This window comes from Mya arenaria, chromosome 3, assembly GCF_026914265.1.
Source record: "Mya arenaria isolate MELC-2E11 chromosome 3, ASM2691426v1".
NCBI classification, from domain to species: Eukaryota; Metazoa; Mollusca; class Bivalvia; order Myida; family Myidae; genus Mya; species Mya arenaria.
In genome coordinates, this window is record NC_069124.1 from 42424071 (window position 1) to 42450133 (window position 26063).

Sequence of the window (26063 nt, forward strand, 5' to 3'; positions counted from 1 at the left end):
AAATACTATATAGCTATTTAGCTCTAGGTATTAAAATCGTTAGATCTAAATTTGTTAAGTATTCGAAGACACTTCGATGAACAACGTATGTCTAAAGCTTGTTTAATAGTAACCATCGATTGTAAAAATGAATTTATATTTTAACATGTATGTGTTTGTTGTTATTTCTCAAGGCAAAGGCTGTTGCTGAGTGATAAAAACTGATGCCGAGGAAACACATACATACTTTTCAAAAATTTGTTTGGAATATACACTACACAACAATTCTTTACGTATAACATCGCAGTTAATCTGTGGTATGGACGGTGTGGGATCCGCCATGATTTGTCAATAATGCTTCCGCAGAATGACACTTTCTATCTCCGTATGGCAATCGTAACTACTCATACCTGTTTGACTGGCGGCACCATATCTACTCTTTTATTCTCAAAATTGATATGATAAGAAATGATTGTAATTGCAGAGAAAAGGCCTTCAATATAGCTATTGAAATATTTCAGAAAAGGTTTAAAAGTCCAAACAGATAGGGGTTGAAAGTCTTTAAAATAGGGGTTGAAAAGTCTAAGGGTTGAAAAGTCTTCGTTTTGAGAAGGGGTTGAAAGGTCTTGAGGTTGAAAGATCCTGCTCCCAGAAAAAGAGTATGCCAAAGGAGTTTACCTGGAAATATTGCAAAAAGGCCGTTCACGTCCAACTTATTATTGTTAATAAAGAGCAAAAAAAACAACACTGCTATTATTCGGAGCTCCTCGGCCATTTTTTTCAAAAACAACCTCGGATGTATTTGGACGGTTTACATACTCAAAAAGTGGTACGTTTAAGTCCGCTGCAAATAGATCGCGTAGTAATCTTATTTAGCAGTTAAACATTATGACTTAACCCTTGGGAATCTTAATTATGTTTGCAATAAAACACTTCACTGGCAAACAATTTAAACTGAGAACAAGAAATAGAACTCTTAAACACTACATTTAATGAATGATATTATTCAAAAAATTACGAACTACTTCAACTGATGTACCGGCATACATCCGAGGTTGTTTTCGATAAAATGACCGAGGAGTTCCGAATGCACTGCTATATGTAAGATGTACTTTTGGTCATATATTCTGCATAAAATTATTAGAAATTACAAATCAAAAACTCTGTAGATTTATATCACTTATATGATGCTGCCATGTATCAACATTAAACATTATGGATAACGGAGCTATTAAATAAATAGCCTATTAGTGTATTTGGTTTTATATTGATTTGATGCATTATATTATTTTGAAACATATTTTATGGTCAATTCACCATAAACATCCACAATGTCATTTTGTTATAAAGTTGTTGTTGGTGTGTTTTTATTTCTTATGTTTGATAAGTATTACTAAAGTATGGAAGTACATGATTTTTTGTCTTATAAATTATATTAACATCTGTGAGAATGATTGTCAAAAGCTTATTAATAAATATATAAAATTTGCTTTGACTAGTTTTATATTTATTAAGTGTATAATTTATTATGGGTTTTTTTCATATTCAGGTCTAATAAAACACCTTGCCCCGAAAGCCTGGTTTATTAGTCATAAATAGTTTATTAATGTCATAATATTTCATATTATTATATGTCATGTGTTTCTCTATTTAAATATGGGTTGAGCATAAATAAAACTTGTTTATCAACTCAAACCTCTATATTCTTTTATCCATTGTGTTTTCTGGCATTTCACAAATGTATTATTAGATAAAGCACCCAAAGTTCTTTGTACCCTGTGTTCAAGAGGGGTGGAGGTGGCATGGGCTCCCTACTGAACTTTTTATGACTGTATAGAAGAAATAATATGCATAGAATGAACCAAAAATGCCACTAAGTTTAATATTAGCCACTTGTTTATAAGGGTAGACCCCCCCCCCCAAAAAAAAACAACAAAAAAAAACAAAAAACACACACACACACAAAAAAACAAAACAAACGAACACACACACACACAACAAAACATAACATTTAAAGCCTAAATGTTTCGGTATATGGGGAGATGGGTGCACTTGAAAAGTTTCGCCCCGAGTCACACCATACCTTACATCTAATCCTGGAGCCATCCCTGGCATCTATTACTAATATTTGTTGAATTAAAAAAAAAAACAAAAAAAAAACATTACATTGATAAATTATGGTTCTTTTATTAAAATGTTTATATGCACAGTATACATTTTCATTGTCTGTTGTTTATGCTGTACATATGTACCTGAATACATTAATGTTATAAATGTTAATGGTACATATTATATACTTCTACTGCATGCGATACAAGATGTCCAGCACGTGTATATATATATTTATAAAGTTTATAAAATTTCATTCTGAATGTTGTCCATGGGTTTATTTTATGTTTGGTGTTATTTTGGTTTTAAGTACACACATTAAAAAAAATACAGCCGTCAATTCACATCAACATTTTTTACATATCCGTAAAACAATGTTTATTTTGTAAGTTGTATCACTGTGTGGGAACGGACACCGGATATAGCTCAAAAAGTGATAAGTAAATAGACAATTATGCAGTTGTTTTTCTTTACCAGAGGTAAGATCTTGGTGTGTTAACGCTTATCTACCGTATCCACAAATGAAACAAGTGTTTGAACTAATAGCTGAATGCTAAATTTGGCCTATGGTATTCTTTAAAGTGCTTATGATTTAGCAGACCTCGAAAATTGTTTCTTTAAATCTGAGATGATCACCTCAGAACTTACAGAGTTTCGACAAGTATTGTTATTTTTAGGAAATATATCGAATAAATAAAAAAATCTGAATCGAAGGATTTCACAAACATAATCTCAACTATTCTTATTGTAAGAACTGGCAATGTAACTTTTAAACTGTTAAAGATATGCCCTTAGAAATGTTCACAGTACTGTACTGGGGATAGCCGTATTTTGTTCTGAGGATAGTTTCAAAGTTGAGAAATGTGTCCTGGTGATAACATGTAAAATGGGACAAAATATGATAGTAACACTGTTAATATACAATATACATGTATGTCTATTTCGAACTTTCAAATAATCTGCAAAAAGTGAGAGTACAATTCGATGAGAAATTATTGAGCAAACTTTAGTTAACAATGAGTTTGATCCATGCTCTCCTAAATGAACGTAAATATGCAAGCTGCTTAAATATCATGGTTGGTCACAATACATACTTTCTCACTGAAGTGAATGAGTAGAGACCATTATTTTGTTCTAAGTAATAGCAACATCGACCCAAGCTTAGAAAAAAAGCTTCACGTGTTCCACATTTGATCACAATATCTCATTACCTACTGATAATTTTTGTGTGTGCAAAAACGTACCTACTTGATATACAAAGCAATACTATATATATGAATAGCAAACACCACATAAATTCTACAACCATATTTTTTTGTGTTTAGATTACCTGCGTATTTAAAATATTAAGATATTTGCGACTCGAACGTTGATGCTTGTGAAAAAACACGTCATGGTTAACTAATCTATATTAATGAATCAGTTTTAAGTGCATACAGATACAAAAAAAACAGCGACATTTTTTTTGCTCTCATCCCTCGATATGGACAACATCAAACAATTTCCCTCGAGCTCGCGTATACTATAGGTAAATGGCCGTTATCATTATAACAGTCTCGTTAGTCTAATTACATTGTTACTATCCTCACTTCACTTAATAGCTATCCCCTGTGCAGATATTTATTTGCTTCATCTATCCCCAGTACACCGCCAGGGCATCAAAAGGTATGAATATCTCTCAGAGAATTTGGCTATTATACAAGGAGACACAATTCCATCATAGTCGTGTATTGCATAGGGTCAAGTTATTTGAAACTCTTCGATTTAGATAAATATATAACCATAAAATACAAAAAAAATGATAGAAAACTTTCCATGTGTCAAAATCAAATGCTTATCGATTTATTACTTTTGGGGCTATATCCGGCCACCGTTCCCCCCACAGTGTGTATATGATTATGAATTTTATCACAATGAACAATATCATCGACCTTTTCGTCAGAAGGGAGGAGAATATAACAGGAGGAATTTCTCGCGTAATGTGATGTAGGAGAGAAAAGGGAAAATACAAGGCGATGAGGAGAGGTGAAGGTATAATCTGTGAAGACGGGATAAGTAGAAGGGATGTTAGAACAGTTGGGAGAGCTGGAGTGCGATCATAAAGCAGAGAGAAGAGAATTTGAAGGGAGAGGAGAAGGGAAGAATTGATAGGTAGAAGGGGGTAGAAGATGGGGGGGGGGGGTAGCTGGGGTAAGACCATAGGGGAGGGAGAAGGGGAGATGAGGGAGAAGATGTTATTAAATTGGTAGAGATTGGGAGGAAGGGGGATAAAAGAGGTGGGAGAAGTGGAGTTAAGACTATAGTTGAAGGAGAAAGGGAGAAGAGAATATTGGATGGGTAAAAGCGGATAGAAGAAGCGCAAAGACATGAAGAGAGAAGAGGTGAAGGAGGGAGTGGAAAGTGGAAAGTGGAGGATAGAAGAGGATAAATATGAGGGATATAGGAGGGGAAAAGGATGATAGAAGAGGAGAATAAGACAGAATATAAGGGTTACGGAGAATAGACAAGGGGGAAATTTAAAGAAAATGGGAGAGGATAAATAGAAAAAGAGGGATATAAAGCAGTTTCCAAAGTAGGGTGGTGAGGAAAATAGGCAATATGAAGAGGTGGAGAGGGATGAGAAAAGAGAGGAGCACGGATGCGAGAGAGGACATGAGAAGAAGAGACGTCCATGAGTAATAGTATAACAATAAGGCGATTGGATAGATCTCGTGATATGCGCGACCACATACGCATGTACGATGTTGACTCTGCGAGTCAGAGGAAAAACAGAAGAGAAGACAAATCTCATACCATGCACGACCACACGTACGAGTGGTGGCTCTCACTCAGTGAGGCTCGAAAACCAGCACCGCTAGTTCCCGTACAAATTCGTCCAAGATTTGAAACCCTGGGAGATTGCCATAATATTAATTTTGGAGGTTAAAATGGCAGATTTAGATATCTCTTTCCGTGAAAATGCTAATTATATAAATATTTGTGGTGACTCATAGAAAATCTACATGTTATAATATCATATCATATACTTTTTATTCATAAAAATTGTCTATAAATAAATGTATTATTATAATAACAATGTAGCGCACTTCGGGCCAATACAATAAAAGGTGCGAAAAATGGTTATGAATGAAAAAGGTTAAAACCTAAGTTGCATATCAGTAGTACATGGAAATCTGATGTTTCTATTGAGAATTTAAGCTCTTGCAATATGCAGAGTGCTTGCTTTTTATTGAAACAGGAAACGTCACAAAATTTATATTCAACTCGAAAATAAATTACTATAAATCATTTTTTTAATATGTATGCCTTATTTGAAACCTCTTTTCTGTGGAAATTTAGTTGTTGTTGTTTTTTCTAAAAATACGCGAATGACCCATTGACCAATATTTCAGAAACTTTGATTTTTTATTATGTAATATAAGGTATATCTGAACAGTTTTTAGTAGCTTTTAGCCGGACTGTAAATACTACCGATATATGACGATGGATGGTGCTTTTTGAATACAGCACAAGAAATTACAAATCAGCAAGTTAAAACATGTTTCCAATTGCTTTCAGCCACCAAAGCAAACTGAGAGTTCTGATTCGTGCAGCTTCCGTAGCGGTATCAGCGTGCGAAACTCCGGAGCTTTTAAATTAGCGATGAAGAAACGGATCGGTCCCCATGAAAAAGTCACGTTGAAAATTAAACTCGCTCTGGCAGGAAATAAGTTTGAAGGTTGTTTTAACCCATTCTATCTTACATGTACTTGGCGATTTTCATGTATTTATTTCCCTATGTTGATAAAATTTGGTAAGGCTGTCACCATTTAAACCGTTACAAGAAACGACGTTTTGATTAATTATATCTGATTCGTGCGCAATTTTTACAGTGCTGACAGTTTTCATTCCTTCGTTTGAAGAGCTTTGTTTACATGTCACTAGGGAAACATTTTTGTCTTTTAAACCTTTTTACCAAATATTCAACGTCATAATGTGAATTTTTGGAATATGAAAAGTTGATAATCTGTATATTTGAAATATTTCTTTCTCCACTCGCTGAAACTAAGATTTTAAGCTGGAAAAATGTCTCTTGCGGAACAGAAATACGACCTTGCTCTTGTCAACACTGTAAAAAATAAGAAAATTCAACAAAAGGCCTGGTAAGGAATCTGTATTAGATTGCATTTGAAATAACATTAATAATGAGTTCATTTTATAATAAATAACCAGACAAGCATAAACAGTATCATCTCGACCAAATTTTACGTTGTTCACTTGGTCTGATGTACATGTACAATGTATGAACTCGGGTTAAGAATCAGTCAATATAACCCAGTCAGCATTTCCGAGTTGTTCAATTCTTCCTACAATTGTTTTCTTACATGTAGAATTGAATAAATTGAGTGGATCTGCATTCGTATGAAATTGCATCCGATTACCAAAAACAGACATTTATTCCTGAGGCTTAATTTGGCATTATTCTTATACATGTATCATAGTTTTAGCTAAAAATTACTTCCTAAAATGTATTGCAGATGCACAAGTATTTTATTGTATGATCAAAAAACATTTATCAGAAATGTTTAAAAAGAGTTATAAATTTATTCTGTTTTAGTTGACAATAGAATATCATAAAATACTAAATAAAAGTAGGCCAAAATGGACCAAGCCAAGTTTGTCCTTGGACCAAATTGGAATGGGCCAAATTGTTAGCTGGACTGAAATGATCCTGATTTGTATAAAACTTTGTTCCCTTCCATAACCATATTACCTACATTGCTTTCTATGATTTAAAATTTGTCAATAGTCTGAAATAGCATACCATTATAAGTATTTCTTTTTTTGGAATAATACATGCTTGTAAATATTTTTAACGTTTCCATGCTACATTTTATAATGTACATCTATATACATATTTCAAATCTTGAAGCAGCCATCATTTAAAAAAATAATCAATTTCTTTGGAAGTTTGTGTTTTTACATTGTAACTCTTCTGTATACGTCTTTGTGTCTTCATATTCTTTTTCTCACGTTTCCTCCATGCTCTCTCTATCTTTCCTGTTCTTTCTCTTTTCTCAAACATCCAGCGAAAATAAAGCAGAATCACAAAGAAGCAGTGAGCTGCCATCATCTTTTTCTAACACAAGTCCTGAGATTATAAATCCCTGGAGTAGAATTCAGTTTCCAGAAGCTTTAACACTTGCCATCAGTGAATGGTAATTTAAACCATACACCCAGTTTCAGTTCCTTTTTTTATTCGTTATCTTTTGTTGTTGACTTTATATAACTTTGTATTTTTGTATATTACAACAAATCCGGATATTTTTTTATTTTTTTTAAAGTTGAAAATATTTGTCGCTTTAAGAAATATTTTGATATTAATTTATTCTTCAACATCACGATCATGAATTAACACCATTATATATTTTCAATAAATACATGTTACTATTGTTATAACTTTTGATGTGACATCATAAATGTATTGCGTTGTTAATTGAGTGTGTTATGTAGCAAGGTTTTATGTATTTATCACTATAGATCTTTGAATAAGTATTCAAGTTAATACATTCTTTTGAGTATCATAACTCTTGAAGTGATGTCACAAATGACGTTGTTAATTGAGCTGTTGTGTAGCGACATTTTATAACACCATAATATTATGTCTTTCAATTTGTATTCAGGACATCAATGGTCATTGAATATGAAATTTATTAAATTCATTTACTAAAATTGATAAAATCTTGGAAGCACTCGCTTATATAAATTTTATTGAAACTTAAAATTAGATGAATTCCGTATTAAATGTATATGGGCAAGTGTAGCTTCATTGCTTCTGTTTTCTGTTGCTCAGGTATAAAGAACGTCTACAAACCAAATATATCAAAGACAAAAAACCAACAGACACAGACAAAAACCTAGTGGGCAAGAACTGGCTGTTTTTGAAAGATGGCCTGGATGATTTTCGGGATGGTCTGCCACCACCAGTTGAAGGAGATGTTACTCTTAAGGTTGTTATTCGAATTCTTTCATTGTTAATTCATGTTGGTCTTTTTATATAAACTGTACATAAGAACTTTTTATTTTAACACTGGCATATGTTAATAGAAACCATTTTGTTTTAAACTGGGTATATATAAAGCTATTATACTCAATAGATATAAAACTAATGGAATGTTTATCAGACCAAATACCTTTATCCATAAAATTGTGTTTATCTGGATAGCCCAGTGGTTTGCCGAGTGGTTAGTGTTTTTAACTTTCATTATATTTCTTGTAGTCATCAAAGGGCCTTGGTCCAACAATCAAAAACTCCAGTGAGAATCTGTCCTCGGTGAAACAGCCGGCTGTGAGAAAACGTTTCTCCAAACATCAAATCTGCTACTCTCGCTTGACACCGCTTCAGCAGCAGAGACGGGAGCACATTAACCAGATTGAGTATGGCCTCACGCAACATCCCCTCGCCCTTTATCCGCATTTAGAAGAAAGCGTTAACCCTGAGGTATGAACTGTCTTTTTAAATGGGTTTAAGATTATCTGTTGAAGTTATTCTGAAGTAATTCAGCAATGAAAACGTTTATCAAGGTATATTTATATTACTTAGTTAGAATTTAACTACTTTTAGGAAAAGAAAATTAGTCAAAAAGTTTGGTAATATTTTTAGAAATTGTGGTACACAATTCTAGTATATTAAAGCTGTTTGATATTTGTTATTATTTTGATGGGTCATAATGCAAGCAAACTTTAAAAAAATATTTATGAGTCACTAGTATCAAGTGTTTTCATGACTACAGCTAGTTTTGCCATAAAAATGTCCATTCAAAACTCGCTATTTCACACTCTGTTCTCTCGATGTTCTGGTTTTGTCGAACTTTTTCAATGTGTTGTGTTTAGTTTAACACTTTTTGCACATTGGTTATATTGAATGTTTGTTGCCTTGAAGTATTAACCTAGTCCCACCGACTTTGAAATACAAGTTTTGACTGTACATCATTTTAATTTTGTTTTGCCAGCTGTTTGAGGACATCATGAACATTCTGGACCCAGAGATGAACATGATCGATGACGAGGAGGGCTCTCTAGCTGAGGAGGAAGAGGACGAAGAAGGGGACAGTGTGGAGAGTGATAAGGGGAGGGATTCAGCCAGGGAGGACGATGTCAAAACAGACACAAGAGAGTGAGTTATTGCCCCTTATGTTAAAGTTATGCCAAAATTATTTGGCCTGATGTTCAATTGATATTAATATTAATTTTCCCATCCGTTTTGTGCTAAACGGGTCCTACTGCTGTTTTTAACACAATGATACTTATCTTTCAATAAAGTCATGTCCTTATATATTAATATGTACATGTAGGGTAATATTTCTTTTTATTTATGTCTTTGCGGGCATATCTCTCACAGTTATGAAACACTAGGCTAACATTAGGCCTTTATTTATGCAGAATGGTGTTTAATATCGAAATAATGCTTTAATTAACATGAATACGGCATACTTTTATTTATTTGATTTTTTTTACATAATTATATTGTATTACCCTGATAAAAACCTTGTGAAAGCCGAAAAAGATTAATTAAAATGTTAAAAACAGTTCACTGTTCTTTTCCAAATCACTTTCCTTACCTTTTATTCTTGTATATTACATTATGTCACTGTTAACATTCACACAATGGAACAGGTCAAAGGTAGGGTCAAGGACTTTTCAGTCCCGACTTTGGCGTGACCATTGGTATCAGCGGTATGTGAAGATGAAAATGTTTCACTAGTTGTTGCTATGGTTTTCACAGCGACTTTATAATGTTATTGCACTAACTGTTTCTTTCTTTAAGAAATTCTACAAATAAATATTGTTCTGTGTTATTTCATTGAACCAAAGCTTGTCTGTTTTTCTAAGAAAAATAGTCGAGGTATGTCATAGCCTTGTCGGTGTTGTTTGTTGTTGTGAAAAAAGTTAAACCTTTGCCATAACACACCCAAAAATTCAAAGAATTCAAATGAAACTTGGTATACATGTTGCCATAGATAATACAAACATGTTTATTAAGGCACATAACTCTGGGTTCAATAATTGTTGAGTTAAGCCCCTGTTTCGACTGAAAAGCAGATGAGCTTGCCATTTACTCAGTGGCATTCTTAATGAAATTATTTTGTAACATATCTGTTCACTGTTAAGTTTTGTATGTTGCATTTTATTATTTTCAGTTTGACACTTTTCTGATTTGATTTTGATGAATTATAAGTTTCGAATTGATAGACAGATTTAGTTGTAGTGAACTAGTTTTACACCATTAAATCATATCCATCTGTTGGCTGCTGAAAGAGCTCTGCAGATAGGAGATCAGTTTGAATAGTAAAGACATGTCGTGAATCAGTAGATCAGATTAAATAATAAGCATTCAATGATTAATTCTTAGTTTTTGAGCCGTCATATAACATGAAATATTCTACATTTTCAGCCAATGAAATTGCAGTTAGGCAATCATTAAGTACATTTTACTATGTTTAAGTATTAAGAATTTCAACTTTTGTGGGTGTTTAAAGGTCCGCTCACCCTAGACACACTCCCTGTCTCAGATGTGTCAGCGAATGCCGTTGTATTCAAGTAATTAAGATGGCCTGAAGTAAAATCTTAATGATTAAGAAGGACTTGTTCACTTTGCCAATTCGTAATCATTATTATTTTACTTAATGTCACTCAATATTACATTATGTTTATTGTAACATTATGTTTTTATAATGTTATGTTATACATTAAGTCTCATTTATGCTCACTCCATAAATGTCATCTCACACATTTTGTGTATACGTTTCAGGACAGAGGAGGGGGTCGTACGAAACCCATACAAATGGATCTCCAAGAAGGAAGAACAGGAACGGAAAAACAAGAAGAAAACAGGAGAAAAACCCACAGACACTTCACAGGTGAGTCATTTAGGACAACAAGAAAGGTCCTTGCTATTCAATATGTGTTCAACCATTTTTTCGAAGCCTTAAAATAAGAAGTCGCAACACCATTTTAGTGTGAATCACAGCTGTTTACATAAGTGCAGCTTTAAACCACAGTATCATTTTATAATTAAGTGAAAATTAAAATTTGCAAGTTCATTGAATCATGAATATTACCAAACGAAATTATTCATGAGAAACAGAACATTGATAAAATCATTGGTATAAAGTGCAATGTGTACATTGTAACTATATGTGAACCACCTTACACTTTTCAGGAAGAACATATAAAGAAAGTTACGAAAGAGTTTTGTGACTGGGTCTCCAGTCTTGGAGGTCAGAGTAACAATATTGAAGAAAGCACAATAACCAGTCTGTTTGCCAGCGGTTATGAGACCAAGCCAGCCCTATCGGTTCCCATTCATGTCGTCGAGCTGACTAACGTTCCCCCGGAGCTGAGGATGTCAGCAACTGTACCACAACAGCAGCAGCAGAATAAAAACCTGCCGACTGAGGAGAAAAAGAAAGTTACTTGGGTAAGACAACAGAATATAATTATGTCCTTAAAGTCTCAATTTAATTTTGTGTTTAAGGTTATACAGTTATGAATTCAATTTCCTTCAGAAAAAATTGAAGAAAAACACTTAAACTATGAATATTTTTTTTAAAATAGCAAGGAATTTTGATTTTTTAAGAATAAGATATGAAAACTGTTAGATTAAAAGAAAAAAACAACAATGCATAAACCATTTCATTGGATGCTTTAAAACTAATATCTGTTGTTTTGTATATTAAAGCTGCACTCTCACAGATTGACAGAGATTGACAGTTTAAACATGTTTTATTTTTTTGTCTCAGAATAAGCTGATCTAGGCATCAATGTCTTCAATTCAGTTATATATAAGATAACTCCCAATTGAACAGATCTCAAATGTTAGAAAAACTGCCATTTTTTTCTTAAAGCTTTTGTCAGCTGTCTTATATCACTGGTTTCCAGACATTTATGCAAAAATTGGCTCATTCCAAGACAAAAAATAAAAGAAGTTCTCAAATCGGTCAATCTGGAGAGTGTAGGAACCAACTTAAATCTACAATTTAAAAAAACATATATTTTAAAAAACTCTTGCTTACAATTTTCAGAAAGAGAAAGAAATGGTACATATTCCACTGTAGTAAAATGTAGTTACAAATCACATTTAAAAAGAAATAATGATCACAAAAGGAACTCACTTTATCTTACAAAATACAGAATAAGTTCAACAAACTTAAAATCAGTATATTTCTATATTATACACAAATGGACTATAGTCTCTGGACAAACTTATTAAGAACAGTATACAAAGTACGAACTTTTAATGGAACATATTCATGTATCTTGTTACCTTTTTAACGCCATGTCCCAGTTAGTTTGAAATAATATAACAAAAAAAATATTTTTACCCTCCCAGCTCTCACCACCACTTCAAATCCTAATGCAGTTGAGTTATTGGTGTCACTTAAGTCATATATGACAAGCTAATCAATAGCTTTGTCCAGAGATTTAGTCCTGACGTGTATATGCCCGGACATGAGGACAAATCTAAATGATGATTTTAAGGTGATTCTTTTGTCCATTGTAAGATAAAGTGAAAAAGTTCCGTCATACTTCATTTGCACTTTTATCCCCCAAATCGTACCCCTTTGCATAATGATAATATCATAATAACCCATAAACCTCCAAAAACCCCATGATGTCTTATGGGAATTTTTATTGTTTTTGCCCATAAATCATTTGTAACACCTGTGACGGCCATTTTCTATCGAGAATAATCTTGGATGTATATTGACAATTTTACAATGTCAGAAATTTTTACATTTAACTACGCTGCAAGTCGATCGCCTTGTGATTTAAATATCGCAGTTAAACCTAAGGACTTGATTCTGATTAATCTTAAATATTTATGCAATATTACACTTCACTGGTGATCAATTTCGAATTTCAAAATATATGTAAAAAAGCTACAATTAGTTATAATAAGTAATTATTATCAATTATAATTACTATTATTTAAAATTTTACAAACTATTTCTACTGATGTAGCAGCATATATCCAAGGTTGTTTTCGATGGAAAATGGCCGGATGATCCGATTGGCCCATAAACATTCCTTAAAAACATTAATCAAACTATTGATACGTTACTATAGTGTATTTGAATGTTATTTCAATCATCGCTTATAGCTGGTATAATTTCATCATTATTAGTAGTGAGGATTGGCAATAATATCATTCTTAAATGATTAAGTTCAGTTTTGCTTTCAATAATTTTCATAGTTAAGTAGAGCTTTTGGTTCAGATGGGTTTTGTTTCTCATCTTTTTCATGTTTTATATGGATATTTGAATTGCTTTACAGAAGGCTTTTGATGACAGGGGGAGGCTGCGGGGTTATGTCACACCCCATGCCCCCCTCCACCCCCAATCAATTACCAAAAAGGCAAAAAAAATCCCAGGCTTATAAATAATGATCATTCCTGTGTTTAGTTTACAAGTAACAATACCCCCATCATTATTTATAATCCTTGGGTGAATTTTTGCCTTTTTGTTTATTGATGGGGGTGAGGAGGGCAATAGGGGTGTGGCATAACCATGCATGCTGCCCCTGTGCTTTGGATAGGTTGCAAAAACTACCGGTAGTTTTTTTTGCACATAATATTTTTTTGCTTTTGGCAAAGTTTTACAAATACTTATACACAGAGCTTGAGATAACATTTGGCCTGAAATGAAATTTCTATTTTTTACCTGAATGAAAAGATATTTTGTAAAAACGGTAGCATTTAAATTATTATTCAACAAAGTTTTTATTATGATGCTAATACTTTTGTGTAGGGAGGTTACGATCCACTATGTGTATATACATGTATGCTGCATGAAAAAATATTTTATAACAACACTTAACAGTAGCATTTAATTATTGATCAACAAAGTTTTATCATTATCTTAATACATTTGTATAGAGAGGTTGCGAACCACTATGTTTATGTACCGGTATGCTTGTATGTGTAGCTTCACATACATGTAAAGGTAGCATTTGAGTTTAAAAAGTTGTTTGCAATTATTTTTGTTAAACCTGTTCTTGTAGGTTTCTAGATACTCGCATGAATAACTTTTCTTGTGCTATCGTACATTGCCTTCTAAACTTGTACAATGTACACTTGCCTAAATGACACGTAACTGTACATACGAAGTGTTTTGCAGCCTCTCGGTTTTGTTAAAAATAAATGCACAGAAATTCCTACAACACAATTGATAAAACCAGAGTTGTCCCCCTTGCTACCGTTTTAATGATAATTTTTCATAAGAATACATATATATTAAATTATTGTCCATACTTTTAACACTGATGAACATATGCACACCTATTTCTTAATGTTATTTTTTTTTAAGATAACAGAAAAAAATCTTTTTCTTTTGATGTAGGCTTAATTTTTAAAAAATAAAAAAGTAAAATTCCAACTATTTCTACAATCCTTAGAGTATATAAAAGGGGCTTAAATATAGGTTATTATGTTTTAGTCATTTGACCTTAATGATCAAATCAAAAAAGGCATTGATTTGTGTACAGATAAAAAAAATGTTAGCAATATTTTGTCTCATCATTATAAATAAAAAAAAAAACATATATAAAGGCTGATATTTTTTTTCAAACATATATGCTTTTTTTCTTTAAAGACAAATGAGTTAAACATATTTATGCATTAAAATTAAAAACACACACAAAAAAAGCCAACTCTTTTTTACGTTATCCTATATTTTGCCTATTGAATTTATCAGTGGCCTTGGCCAGTTGAGCATATGGTCTTACAGTTTCCCATCGTTGGCACCCTTTGTACGCATTTTGTTTACACTACACGATTAAGTACAAAACATAATAGAGTACCAAGGGTTTTCCGATGATGTTAATTTCCCTGAACGATTAAAAAATAACCTTCTACTCTTTCAGCAATACTCGGGCCAGTATGAGCCCAGCTGGGTAAAGTTCAAGTATGGGGCCTGGTATCTGGACCCTAAATCCTGGCAAAGACGGGACGCAGAGGAGCCCCTTATGGACCCTCAGGAGCTCAAGGATAAAGAAATGTCTGAGGCCAAGAAAATGAGCAAGGCTTTGGTAAGGGGTTTAAGGATCAAAAAATGTCTGAGGCCACGAAAATGAGCATGGATTTCTTAAGGGGTTTAGCAATAAAGAAACATTTGAGGTCAAGAAAATTAGCAAGGCTGTGATAAGGGGTTTAAGGATAAAGAAATGTCTGAGGCCAAGACAATGAGCATGGATTTTGAAAGGGGTTTAGCAATAAAATAATATCTGAGACCAAGATTATGAGTATGCTTTTCATGGGGCTTGGGGATAAAGAAATGTCTGAGAACAAGAAAATGAGCAAGGCTTTAGTAAGAGATTTTAGGATAAATAAATGTCTGAGGCCAAGAAAATGAGCATGGATTTCGTAAGGGATTTAAGGATACATAAATGTCTAAGGCCAAGAAGATGGGCAAGACTTTGGTAATGGGTTTAAGGATAAAGAAATGCCTGCCGCCAAGATAATGAGCATGCTTTTCATGGGGCTTGGGGACAAAGAAATGTATGAGGCCAAGTAAATGAGTAAGGCTTTGGTAAGGGGTTTAAGGATTAAGGAATGTCTGAGGCGAAAAAATGAGCAAGGCTTTCGTAAGGGGTTTAGGGATAATAAAATGTCTGAGGCCAAGAAAATGAGCAAGGCTTTGGTAAGGGGTTTAAGGATTAAGGAATGTCTGAGGCGAAAAAATGAGCAAGGCTTTCGTAAGGGGTTTAGGGATAATAAAATGTCTGAGGCCAAGAAAATGAGCAAGGCTTTGGTAAGGGGTTTAAAGATTAAGGAATGTCTGAGGTGAAAAAATGAGCAAGGCTTTCGTAAGGGGTTTAGGGATAATAATATGTCTGAGGCCAAGAAAATGAGCAAGGCTTTGGTAAGGGGTTTAAGGATAATGAAATGTATGAGGTCAAGGAAATGAGCAAGGCTTTGGTAAGGGGTTTAAGGATAATGAAATGTATGAGGTCAAGGAAATGAGCAAGGCTTTGGTAAGGGGTTTAAGGATAATGAAATGTATGAGGTCAAGGAAATGAGCAAGGCTTTGGTAAGGGGTTTAAGGATAATGAAATGTATGAGGTCAAGGAAACGAGCAAGGCTTTGGTAAGGGGTTTAAGGATAATGAAATGTATGAGGTCAAGGAAATGAGCAAGGCTTTGGTAAGGGGTTTAAGGATAATGAAATGTCTGAGGTCAAGGAAACGAGCAAGGCTTTGGTAAGGGGTTTAAGGATAATGAAATGTCTGAGGCCAAGAAAATGAGCAAGGCTTAGGTAAGGGGTTTAAGGATAATGAAATGTATGAGGTCAAGGAAATGAGCAAGGCTTTAATAAGGGCCTTTGAATGCCATTCAAAATATTTTAGATAGGTTTCATTGTAATCATGGAGTTAAAAAAATCTACCATGGCACAATCACTGTACTTCAACAAAATTACCTACAACACTAAAGAGTATTTAGTTTATTTCAGTTTTTGGTACCGTTTTTATTGATTAAACTTTTGATACCCGTGTATTATTTAGATATTATTTTCATTGATTGTGAAACATGCTATTAAAATGTATATTTATCACACCCATTGGCCTTATGTTATGTGAGAGTCTGGTCTTGTGTTGTGGGTGAAAGCAGAGCACCCTGAGGAAATGCACTGGTCTGGTTTTGTGACCGCAAAATCAAACTCACATGTGCCAAGGCTGGGAATTGAACCAAGGTCACCTTGGGGAGAAGGGATTGTGCTAACCACTGAGCTAACTGTACAATATATTATTTTATTGTACATTAACTTTGAAGTGGCATGTTTGTTTCAGAACAATGAACTGGCTACCATGCATGGAGTTGGCCTGTTCAAGGAATTTGTAGATAAGAAGAGCAGAAGAAAACCTGAGGTTTGTGCTTACATACTGGTAATACAAGTTTCTCCATTGCTGTCACCTTTTAATCATTGTCACATAGGAATGCTTGCAATATTTGTTTTTTCTAAACACTTGCATCTTTTGCAGTTTATACGCATTTTTCCAATTTGAATTTCACTAGTGTTGTTTACCATATAAATCCCAGTAAGTTTAAAAATAGTGTGGGTATATTTATTTGTACTTATAAACAGATATGATTTAAACGTTTAAACCATTATGTGCTATTTTAAACAGGGAAACACAGATGAGACAGCAACATGACTGTTGCGTTTATTATTTTGACCATGTAAAGGGATGTATTATCGGCTTTCTACTAGCTCTCATTTACAATTTTAGGCTTGTGTTTAGGAAATACTGTCTTTGCCAATTTTTGGACCATCGGGTGTTTAGCCCTTTTAATGTTTGTGTTCCCCTAGGTTTGGCATGTATATTAAACATTATATCCTCCATCTCTTCCTGACAGTTTTTGGATGAGGTTGAGGAAATCAAGAAGAAGGCCGAGGAGGAGGAGCAACGCAGGATAGAGGCGGAGCTAGCATCAAAGAAGAAACGGAGTCATCGACAGAAGGATGAGGAGGGCGAGAAAACTCAACAATAACGAAGAATAGGGCAGATTGACTCTTGTGTGTTTTATACCATGCTTTTATTGTTATGAAAAATTAAGAAGAAATGGATCAAGATTTGGAGAAAAGTCTACTACAGTTGGAAACTAAGGGACCTACTCTTGTGTATTGTGGGTACAATCATAAACTATCAAAATTGTAATGGTAAAGAAAAAAGAATTAAGACATGCAAAGGGCACTCTCACATTGTAATACTTGTGTATTGTGATAAATCACAAAATTTTAACTGTTTGTTATTATATAGCAGAAATAAGGTTCAAAGTAAGAAGATAAATGACACCTTTATAATTTATGTTGTTATTTGTGATGCCTCACACTTGTTATAATGTGGTTCACTTATAAGTTAAAAATGGTCATTGTCTGTGATATTTTTGTTTAAATGTGTTTTTATTGACAAGATATTGTATTCACATAATATCTGCATAATTAATGTCATTTAATCGTAAAAGTGTGTAATGCACAAATATTTGCGGTCTAAGTGTCAGATGGTTGTAACTAAATATAGAAAGTGTGGGCTTTACAATTGTCTTGGGCTCAGCTCTCAAGTAAAAATATCTGCATGATTCTTTGCTGAACTGGCTGCCATCTCATCAAAAATCATGTCATATCTGAAAATAAATACAATCAATTTCGAATGTCAAAGTTTAATTTCAAAATTCAGACAAAGTTTATTAGATTTTGCAAGCAATATATGTTCAATTTCATTTGTAATACTGAACTCATATTTAACCAAAGTTCTTGATCTAACGATACTTTATCTATCGATACTTTGTTGTATGTTAATAAGATGGCCCGATCATATATACCAGGCCCCAAAATCATGAAAATACTTAAGTCAAATCTCAATCTCAGTCTCAACTCTTTTTACCACATAGCATCAAAACATTCTGAAAATAATACATGTTTTTACACATTTCAAAATCACATTATATATCCTTCAGTACGTTGATTAAAACCTTTGGTCTAGATTCCAAGAGAAAAATATTCTACAGAGAAAAATGTACTTGAGTACAATTCATTGCCTTTAAACATATACTCAAGTTTGTTTTTTTTTGTTAAATTAATTTTCTTTTAAATATTGTCAAAATGTTTTATCAACACAATTTATGTGAAAATACGTTTTTAAAAAGTACAAAAACATGCAGGATTTTCAATCATACTATGCTTTTTATGTGGTAAAATGAGATTGAAATTGAGATTTGATTTGAGAATTTTTGTGATATTTGGGCCAGTATTGTTTTTGTGGAAAAATGCACATATTTTTGAAATACTATACAATTTCTGTAAACACCATGTAATCTGATAATAGAAGAAAGTGATACAAATATATTATATGTTTGTAACAATAACTGTTTAAGAAACTTAGAAAGGTAAAAAATAAGTATTATCTTAACATGTATGGTCTTTTTTAAATTCCCCAAACCGCTGTTGTATCATATAACATGTCAAAAAAAGCTTTATAAATGACTGTTTCAATGAAACATTATATGTGTAGTCGATGAAACATAATATGTGTGTAGCTTGCTTGTAGCTGCATTGTAGCTGCAAGTGTTAATGTGTATGTTTTTAAGTATATATAATTTTAATAGATACTTTTGTTATATTTGCTTTTTACAGCGAAATGTTATGTTATCGTTGTTTAGGGATTTTCCATGCATTTTAACACACCAAAACTGTAACACTGTCGTAAAAAATATGAAGATAAATACGCTGAAAATATACTATCTACTTTTTTGGTTTAACAAGGGGAGTAATTCGAAAATGTGTGCTTATTTTTTATCTGAGTGCGGGCTTAAGTTATCTCCCTTGATGTCCCTACCGTGGTTATAGCGTTGAGAAATGACAATAAAATTGCAACCATTATGGAATATTGCCTTGTTCAGTTTGAATAAAGATAATCATTCTACAGTATTAGGAGAGCTATGCGTGAGAGGGTCAAATAAATAATGAGATTTTACGGTTTTAACTTCTAATTATGAGATGTAATGAAACATGGGTCCAACTTTATGATTTCGCTTGATTTATAGAATTAAGTGATTTCTGATGTTTGGCAGGCATAAAATGTCTTTAATTTAAATGTTCCCTTATTAAAGGACTTTCGTTTTTACGGTCTCATATTTAATACTCATACATAATGTGATTCTGCAAAACAAAATAATGATTTTAATGAAGACAACAATTGACATTCAAAGACCATAGTTTAAACATTACATTTTCGAAAATGATTTAATGGTAATTTTTAGCTCGATTTTTAACGCATTTTGTGCCGCGTGAATTAAGGAAAATGTTAATTTTGAAATGTAAAATTATTATTTTATTATTATACATTATTCTTAGAAAAAAATGAACGGTTGTTTGCTTAAAGTGATTTTTAGCTTGATTTTTTTATGATTTTTTTTTGCTGCGTGAATTGAGGAAAATGTTACCATTAAAAAGTAAAAATGTTATTTGACTGTTATACATTATTCTCAGACATTATTTTTGTAGATTGAGTACAGTTGTTTGCTTAAAGAAAGAATTGCGCTTCGGTACAGTAAAAACAGTTTTACATTATTTATTTTTGTACACTGAAAACGGTTGTTTGCTTAAAGAAAGAAGTGCGCTTCGGTACAGTAAAAAAGAGTTCTTCATTTGTTTCTTTAGATCTTCAAGAGTAACAATTACTGCGCATTACTGTCGCAGTTTCCTTTTTCAAGGGACATTTATCATTCATCGGTCCAGATGCCTTTTAACAAAAACTGCCCTATTGCGTTTCAAATGACTGTAAATGTAGGAAATCTACCAGTCCTCGGGTATTTCCGTATCGACCAGCCTAACTAATAAATCCCCATTAAATCTGGTAATGGAAATATGTTCTAAGATGTTGAATTATACGCCTCTTTAGTTAAAGATATGAATCTTTGCGAAACAATTGATTGCGCTCAGTGAGGAGAGATGATATTTCTCTATCATAATTCACAATTATTTATATCATTTTCTGCTAGACTTTTCGTGCTAAGAGATGGGCTTGCATTTAAGAAAAACCATTAAAAACTATAATAAATATGGACAAATATCAAAGAGAGAACTTTATAAGTTCCCATATAAAACCTCCGTTTTTCTCCTGTCAAATGATGCGGTGTAAAAAAATTGTCACGAATCAGGAATTTGGTTACGCGATTGCTACATTTCTGCTTCACTGACTTTCATTTTATAAATTAAAGAGTATAGCATAGTTCCGTAATTAAGGATTGAAGGTAAAACGATAAGCGACGAAGAATTTTATATGCGCAGTAGTCGTATAACAGATATTATTACCAAATTTTATATGATTTGATTAAACAGTCACGTAATATCAACGGATTTGATATTTTACCGTCTTCATTTAAAGAGAAATAAATTCGATGAAAATATGTTTTATTCAAAGATGCTTTCAGATTTTATTGCCGTTGACTGGAGAAATCGTTTAAGCACCGGAAAATCGGATGCGTTCGGATCATGATAGCCGAGGGACTGCCCACCAACTTTAATGCAAGATATGACCATTAAATTCGTCAAATATTTTATTTTAAGTTGAATCACATGTCCACACGAGACTTCACGCGACTTCATGAGACTTCACGCGATGGGAGACAGGGACTGGAAAACTTAACATCTGTTGGTAATATTACCCGCATTCGTTACGGCATTTGTTATAGTGTAAGTTTCTGTGGTTAAATGCAAATAAGTCCTGAACTATTTTTATTTTAATTGTTGTAATATGGTAGTTTCCCACGCAGTGCAAAGCTACAGAAGTCCGATTACATTTTGATTTATAACAATATGATATATAATATAATACGCATGGAATGGTTATGAAATCGCTTGTACAAATACAGTATACAGCTGTATAGTCTTTATCGTTTACCGTTTATTTCCGACATGTATATACATGTATTCCTCACTTTGTCATCACCACCATTGCCGTCGCTGCTGATGGTGCTGTTGGTGTTCCATCACCACCGTAATCTGGCGAGTGGTTGTCCGGTTAGCGCACTCGCTTCTCACCAAGGCGCCCCATGTTCGATTCCCGGCATGGGCGCATGTGAGTTTGGTTAGTGAACACCAAGCCGGACAAGTGGGTTTTCTCCGGGTACCCCCCCCCCCCCCCCAAACACACACACACACACAACACAAGACCACACTCCCGCGCAACATCGTGCCAAGAGTGTCTTAGTATAAGCTAGCATAACTTTCTTCACAATAGTTGTAACTACCGTAACCACTACCGGATCCGGTGGACAGGGGCACCAAGTGCCCCGCCCCCTAATTTGCCCAAGTGAACATAAGATGCCAATAGAGTAGATAAATTATGCATGAAACATACTAAAATTTACCATTTAAGACTAAATTAGCCATTTTTTTCTTAATTGAAGGCAGGGAGTGGTGGCCTTAAAACTCTCACTACCATATTAAGAACATATTTTGAGGGCTTCCAGAAAAGGGGGCGGTTGAGAGAGAGAGAGAGAGAGAGAGAGAGAGAGAGAGAGAGAGAGAGAGAGAGAGAGAGAGAGAGAGAGGAAGAGAACCAGCACCATGTCTACTTCAACCACCATTAGTCATTACCGCCAACACTACATGGGCTTATAAGCTGCTAATACTGTAATGGCTATACCAACAACACCACACAGCCACTATATGCTTTATGTTACTTTTGCTAGGGCTACAACAACACCATTGTAATGTACTAAAATAATTTAGCCCCAACACAATGACGTATTTATTGTTGATTATTCTTGTTTCCCATATTTTACACATTGAACTCAAATTCAATAACAATATATCATTTTTAGCTCCAGCAAAAAACGGACACTGAAGTATTAATTGTTGAAAAAAAAATCAATGTTTATTGATTCCTATAATATAGGAATCAATAAACAATAGTATATTTTACACATTTGACTCAAATACAATAACAAATTTAAATATCATTGTAGACCCAGCGAATACCGCACACTGTAATATTTATTGTTTATCAAGGATGATATTGTTTCCTTTATTTTGAACATGTCCTGGAAGACATCGCCTCTGATCTTTTGATCATAAATATAATCAAATCAGGAAAATAACAAACAGCAGAATGCGCTTTCAGAACAAAGAATAACAATTTCTAGTGCAAAGAGTCAAATTGGATGAATTTATATTTATCGAAATCGTGTCTTATCGTTTCCACACGCCTTCTTGTGAGAAAGGGTCCCTTGCGAAAACGGGCTCGTGCATAGTTCAAACATTGTTTTCTTTGAATTGCAAATATTTGTGGAATTCCAATTTACTCATTCGTTTGATAAATACCCATACCTACGCATATCCAAAATCTTTGTGAAACTGATATTTTTATTGTCATGGCAATTATTGGTTTGTCAAATTAATTATTTGTATGGAAGCGTATATCGTATATACGAAATAGTTAGATGGCAAGGAGTAAGATCTTAGTTATTAAGAATGGGCGGAGCGAGCGTAGCGAGTGAGCTCTTCTTAATTATTAAGATTTCACTTTAGGTCATCTAAATGACTTAGAACACAACCTTATTGGTTGACACATTGAAAACTCAGATTCTGACGCAGGGAATGTGTATCGGATGATTGGCAATAGGCGGATCTTTAAACACCCGCGAAAGTCGAAATTCTTAATGATTAAGCCTAGTTCTTAATGAATTACTATCTGCAATTCCATTGGCTGAGAATGTAGATTGTATTCTAAAGATGCTGTGACCATGTAGTCATGCCATACTACGTATATAAAACATCACGTCACAATAATCATGTCGACTTATCTAGTTAATAAGTGAAAAAAATCGACACAATCATTGCGACATGTCATGTAATAAGTATTAAATCGACATGATTATATGACCAAATAATCTGTTTAAACAATATACTCTTCTATAAATGTGTACCATACTTGCAAGCTTATAACACACACACCCATCATAGAATTCCACACGTTCGGTTATTCCTTAGATAATAAGTATCTTCCATGGCCGCTCTTGTCAAATAGGTTCATCCCAGTCCGAGCGTAAGGTGTTCTGCGGATGGGAAACGAGCGGCCATGGTAGATGCTTTTTCTCCAACCTCAGTTTAACAAAATGAAGTTAAAATGTTTTTTTTTTCGCTGGAACTCTTTTGAGCGTAGAGAAAATAATTCGCGTATAGATATGTGGTAATTTGTGGTTGTAAAAGTTATGCGCGCAGTGATTCATCGTTCTTTAAATAGTTCTGAGGATAGTGCAGCATTGTTTCTTGAATGCATCGTGAACACTGTTTTCAAGTGCCATTTGAAGCCAGAAATGATTTATTTGGATTTTAAATATTACCACAAGACAAGGTTTAAATGTTTTCCCCATCTTTACTTCTATGAAATATCTTGCAGTATTTCTCCATGAGGCTCAAATCGCTTGGCGTGGCTCGATATCTTAAAATCTGTCAGGATTTGTTTCCCGTCATTTTTCATTCGCGGGATATATTCGCCATAAACGAATTAAACAGCAATAATTGAAAACGATAATTTTATATTTAAAGCCCCATTTTCCCCCATTGCCAGATATCTATTAAAATTAAAAGCTCGGAAACAGATTGTGACGAGGTGGGCCTGATCTGTCACTTGAAGTGATTTGTCGTGAAACCGAAACCAAAATTTCAGTGAACCGAGCAGGCTTGGTGTAAACGAAACACTCGAGTAACAAATTGAATTAACCTCTGCCGGCTTGTATCTACAGAATTCCATATATCTTGCACCAGGCTTGTCTTGAAAGTGGCTGATATTTTAAAGGGTCCATTAAAACTGATATAGTCATAAAATAATTCTACGGTTTTGTGCTGCTTTTGTTTGAAAGAAAAAAACGAAGCACCCGGGCTTTCGGAACTCCTCGGCTTTTTTTATCGAAAACATAAAATGGCCGAGGAGCTCCGAATGACTGATATGGTCATAAAATAATTGTACGATTTTCGTGCTGCTTTTGTTTGGAAGAACAAAAACGTGGAACCCGGGTAGTGTAGGTCAATTTTTATCAAACAAAAAACCTCGGATGTATGTCGGTGCATACAAAAAAGTAGTTCGTTAAATTAATAATAATTATATCAATTAATTAATTGTAGTTTTTTAACGTCTATTTGTTAAGGCTAAGTTTAATTTCATTCCCAGTGAAATGTATTATTACATAGATCATTAACATTCTTAAGAGTCCTTGTCATAACTTTTCAATCTTAACGATAGTCTGACACACTGCCGCGGAGGGCCATTTTCTAATTTTGTTATAACTAGTGGCCCAACTCAATTGTATAATAACACTGTTTGTCGAAATGATTTATATCACGTGTGTATATTATATACGAATGAAATAGGATCTAACTAAAGTCATTAACTGCTAAATTGAAATTACTACGAGATCTACTTACTGCGTAGTTAAATGTAATGAATTATGACGTTGTAAACCGTCAAAATTGTCAATGTGTTCCGATTAGGGGAGGCATTGTAATTTCTGTTCACATGTTCGTATACCCTATTTAGGCCACATATTTCACAAAATACATTTTTTTTCACCAGTGGGGACAAAATATGATAACATTTTTACCACTAGTGAATTTATTTTTTATCACATGTTTCGCAAATGTTGCTCAAAGCAAACGGATTTAAGCACTATTTTTACACAGTTAATGTGAAGTTCATTTTGAAATTTATGAACAAAGTGTTTTCAAAGCTATGAAACATAAGCGCACATGCATGAATCGTATATTATTTATACATAAACTCGAGGAAGAAGCTACCCAAATGATCTAAAATATTTTCAATCCAATTCCTGACAGAAACACACGCTTTCTCTCAGTGTGTGTTTTATTAACTGGAAATTAAATCTTCCTAACTGTTCTAGCTCCGAAACACACGTTTACTGAATCCATTCGCACGTCGTTTTCTGTTTTAACCATTTTAACGATTTAATTCCAGCAATTGCACTGAAATTATTGTTACCTTGGTGGTATTTTAATGCTATTTAATTTATTCAATGTCTGTTTTATATTGTTTTCTTGAAGACAAATGTGAAAAACTGATTATTTTCATGCGAATGGCGTCAATGAACATTTCTGTAATTATTAAAACCCATTCCTAAACTGGTATGTGGTCATTAGCATAAACGAATAAACTTATTAGTGTCATCTTCAATTAATGCCAGATATATTTCATAAATTTAAATGTTAGCCGCACCATTCGCGTGCCCCATTTTCAACTGTTTTATACCCAGTTAAAAGTTTTACCATGAAATAATATTCACAAAAGTTTTACAGCCGGAATGCTGGGTATGTTTTGCTGGGTACGCATATCTGTTAGACGTAAAATAAATTGTTTGTTTCCAAAAAATCGACCGACCGTATTTTTTTACTCCCTACATTATGCTCTTTTTTTGCTGTA

General features: G+C 33.6%; 1 protein-coding gene across 2 annotated transcripts; it reads left to right on the top strand.

Annotated features, from left to right (window-relative positions):
- The first annotated feature begins 5961 nt into the window (after nucleotides 1–5961).
- Nucleotides 5962–19504, top strand: LOC128229404 (protein FAM47E-like). Of its 2 annotated transcripts, XM_052941312.1 has the most exons (10): nucleotides 5962–6230; nucleotides 7922–8078; nucleotides 8348–8569; nucleotides 9081–9244; nucleotides 10880–10988; nucleotides 11291–11548; nucleotides 12153–12167; nucleotides 14992–15156; nucleotides 16914–16991; nucleotides 17482–19504. In XM_052941312.1, exons 1-10 carry the CDS (start codon nucleotides 6154–6156, stop codon nucleotides 17614–17616), a joined length of 1380 nt encoding a protein of 459 aa, XP_052797272.1. In that variant the 5' UTR covers nucleotides 5962–6153; the 3' UTR covers nucleotides 17617–19504. The 2 variants fall into 2 exon arrangements, with proteins under 2 accessions (XP_052797272.1, XP_052797273.1); XM_052941313.1 differs by lacking the exon at nucleotides 12153–12167.
- Nucleotides 19505–26063: the final 6559 nt, after the last annotated feature.

Coding starts and splice junctions, on each gene's coding strand:
- LOC128229404 (XM_052941312.1), top strand. CDS start 6,154: ATGTCTCTTGCGGAACAGAAATACGACCTTGCTCTTGTCAACACTGTA. Junction 9,245..10,879: donor GTCAAAACAGACACAAGAGA/GTGAGTTATTGC, acceptor TATACGTTTCAG/GACAGAGGAGGGGGTCGTAC. Junction 15,157..16,913: donor AGAAAATGAGCAAGGCTTTG/GTAAGGGGTTTA, acceptor TGTTTGTTTCAG/AACAATGAACTGGCTACCAT.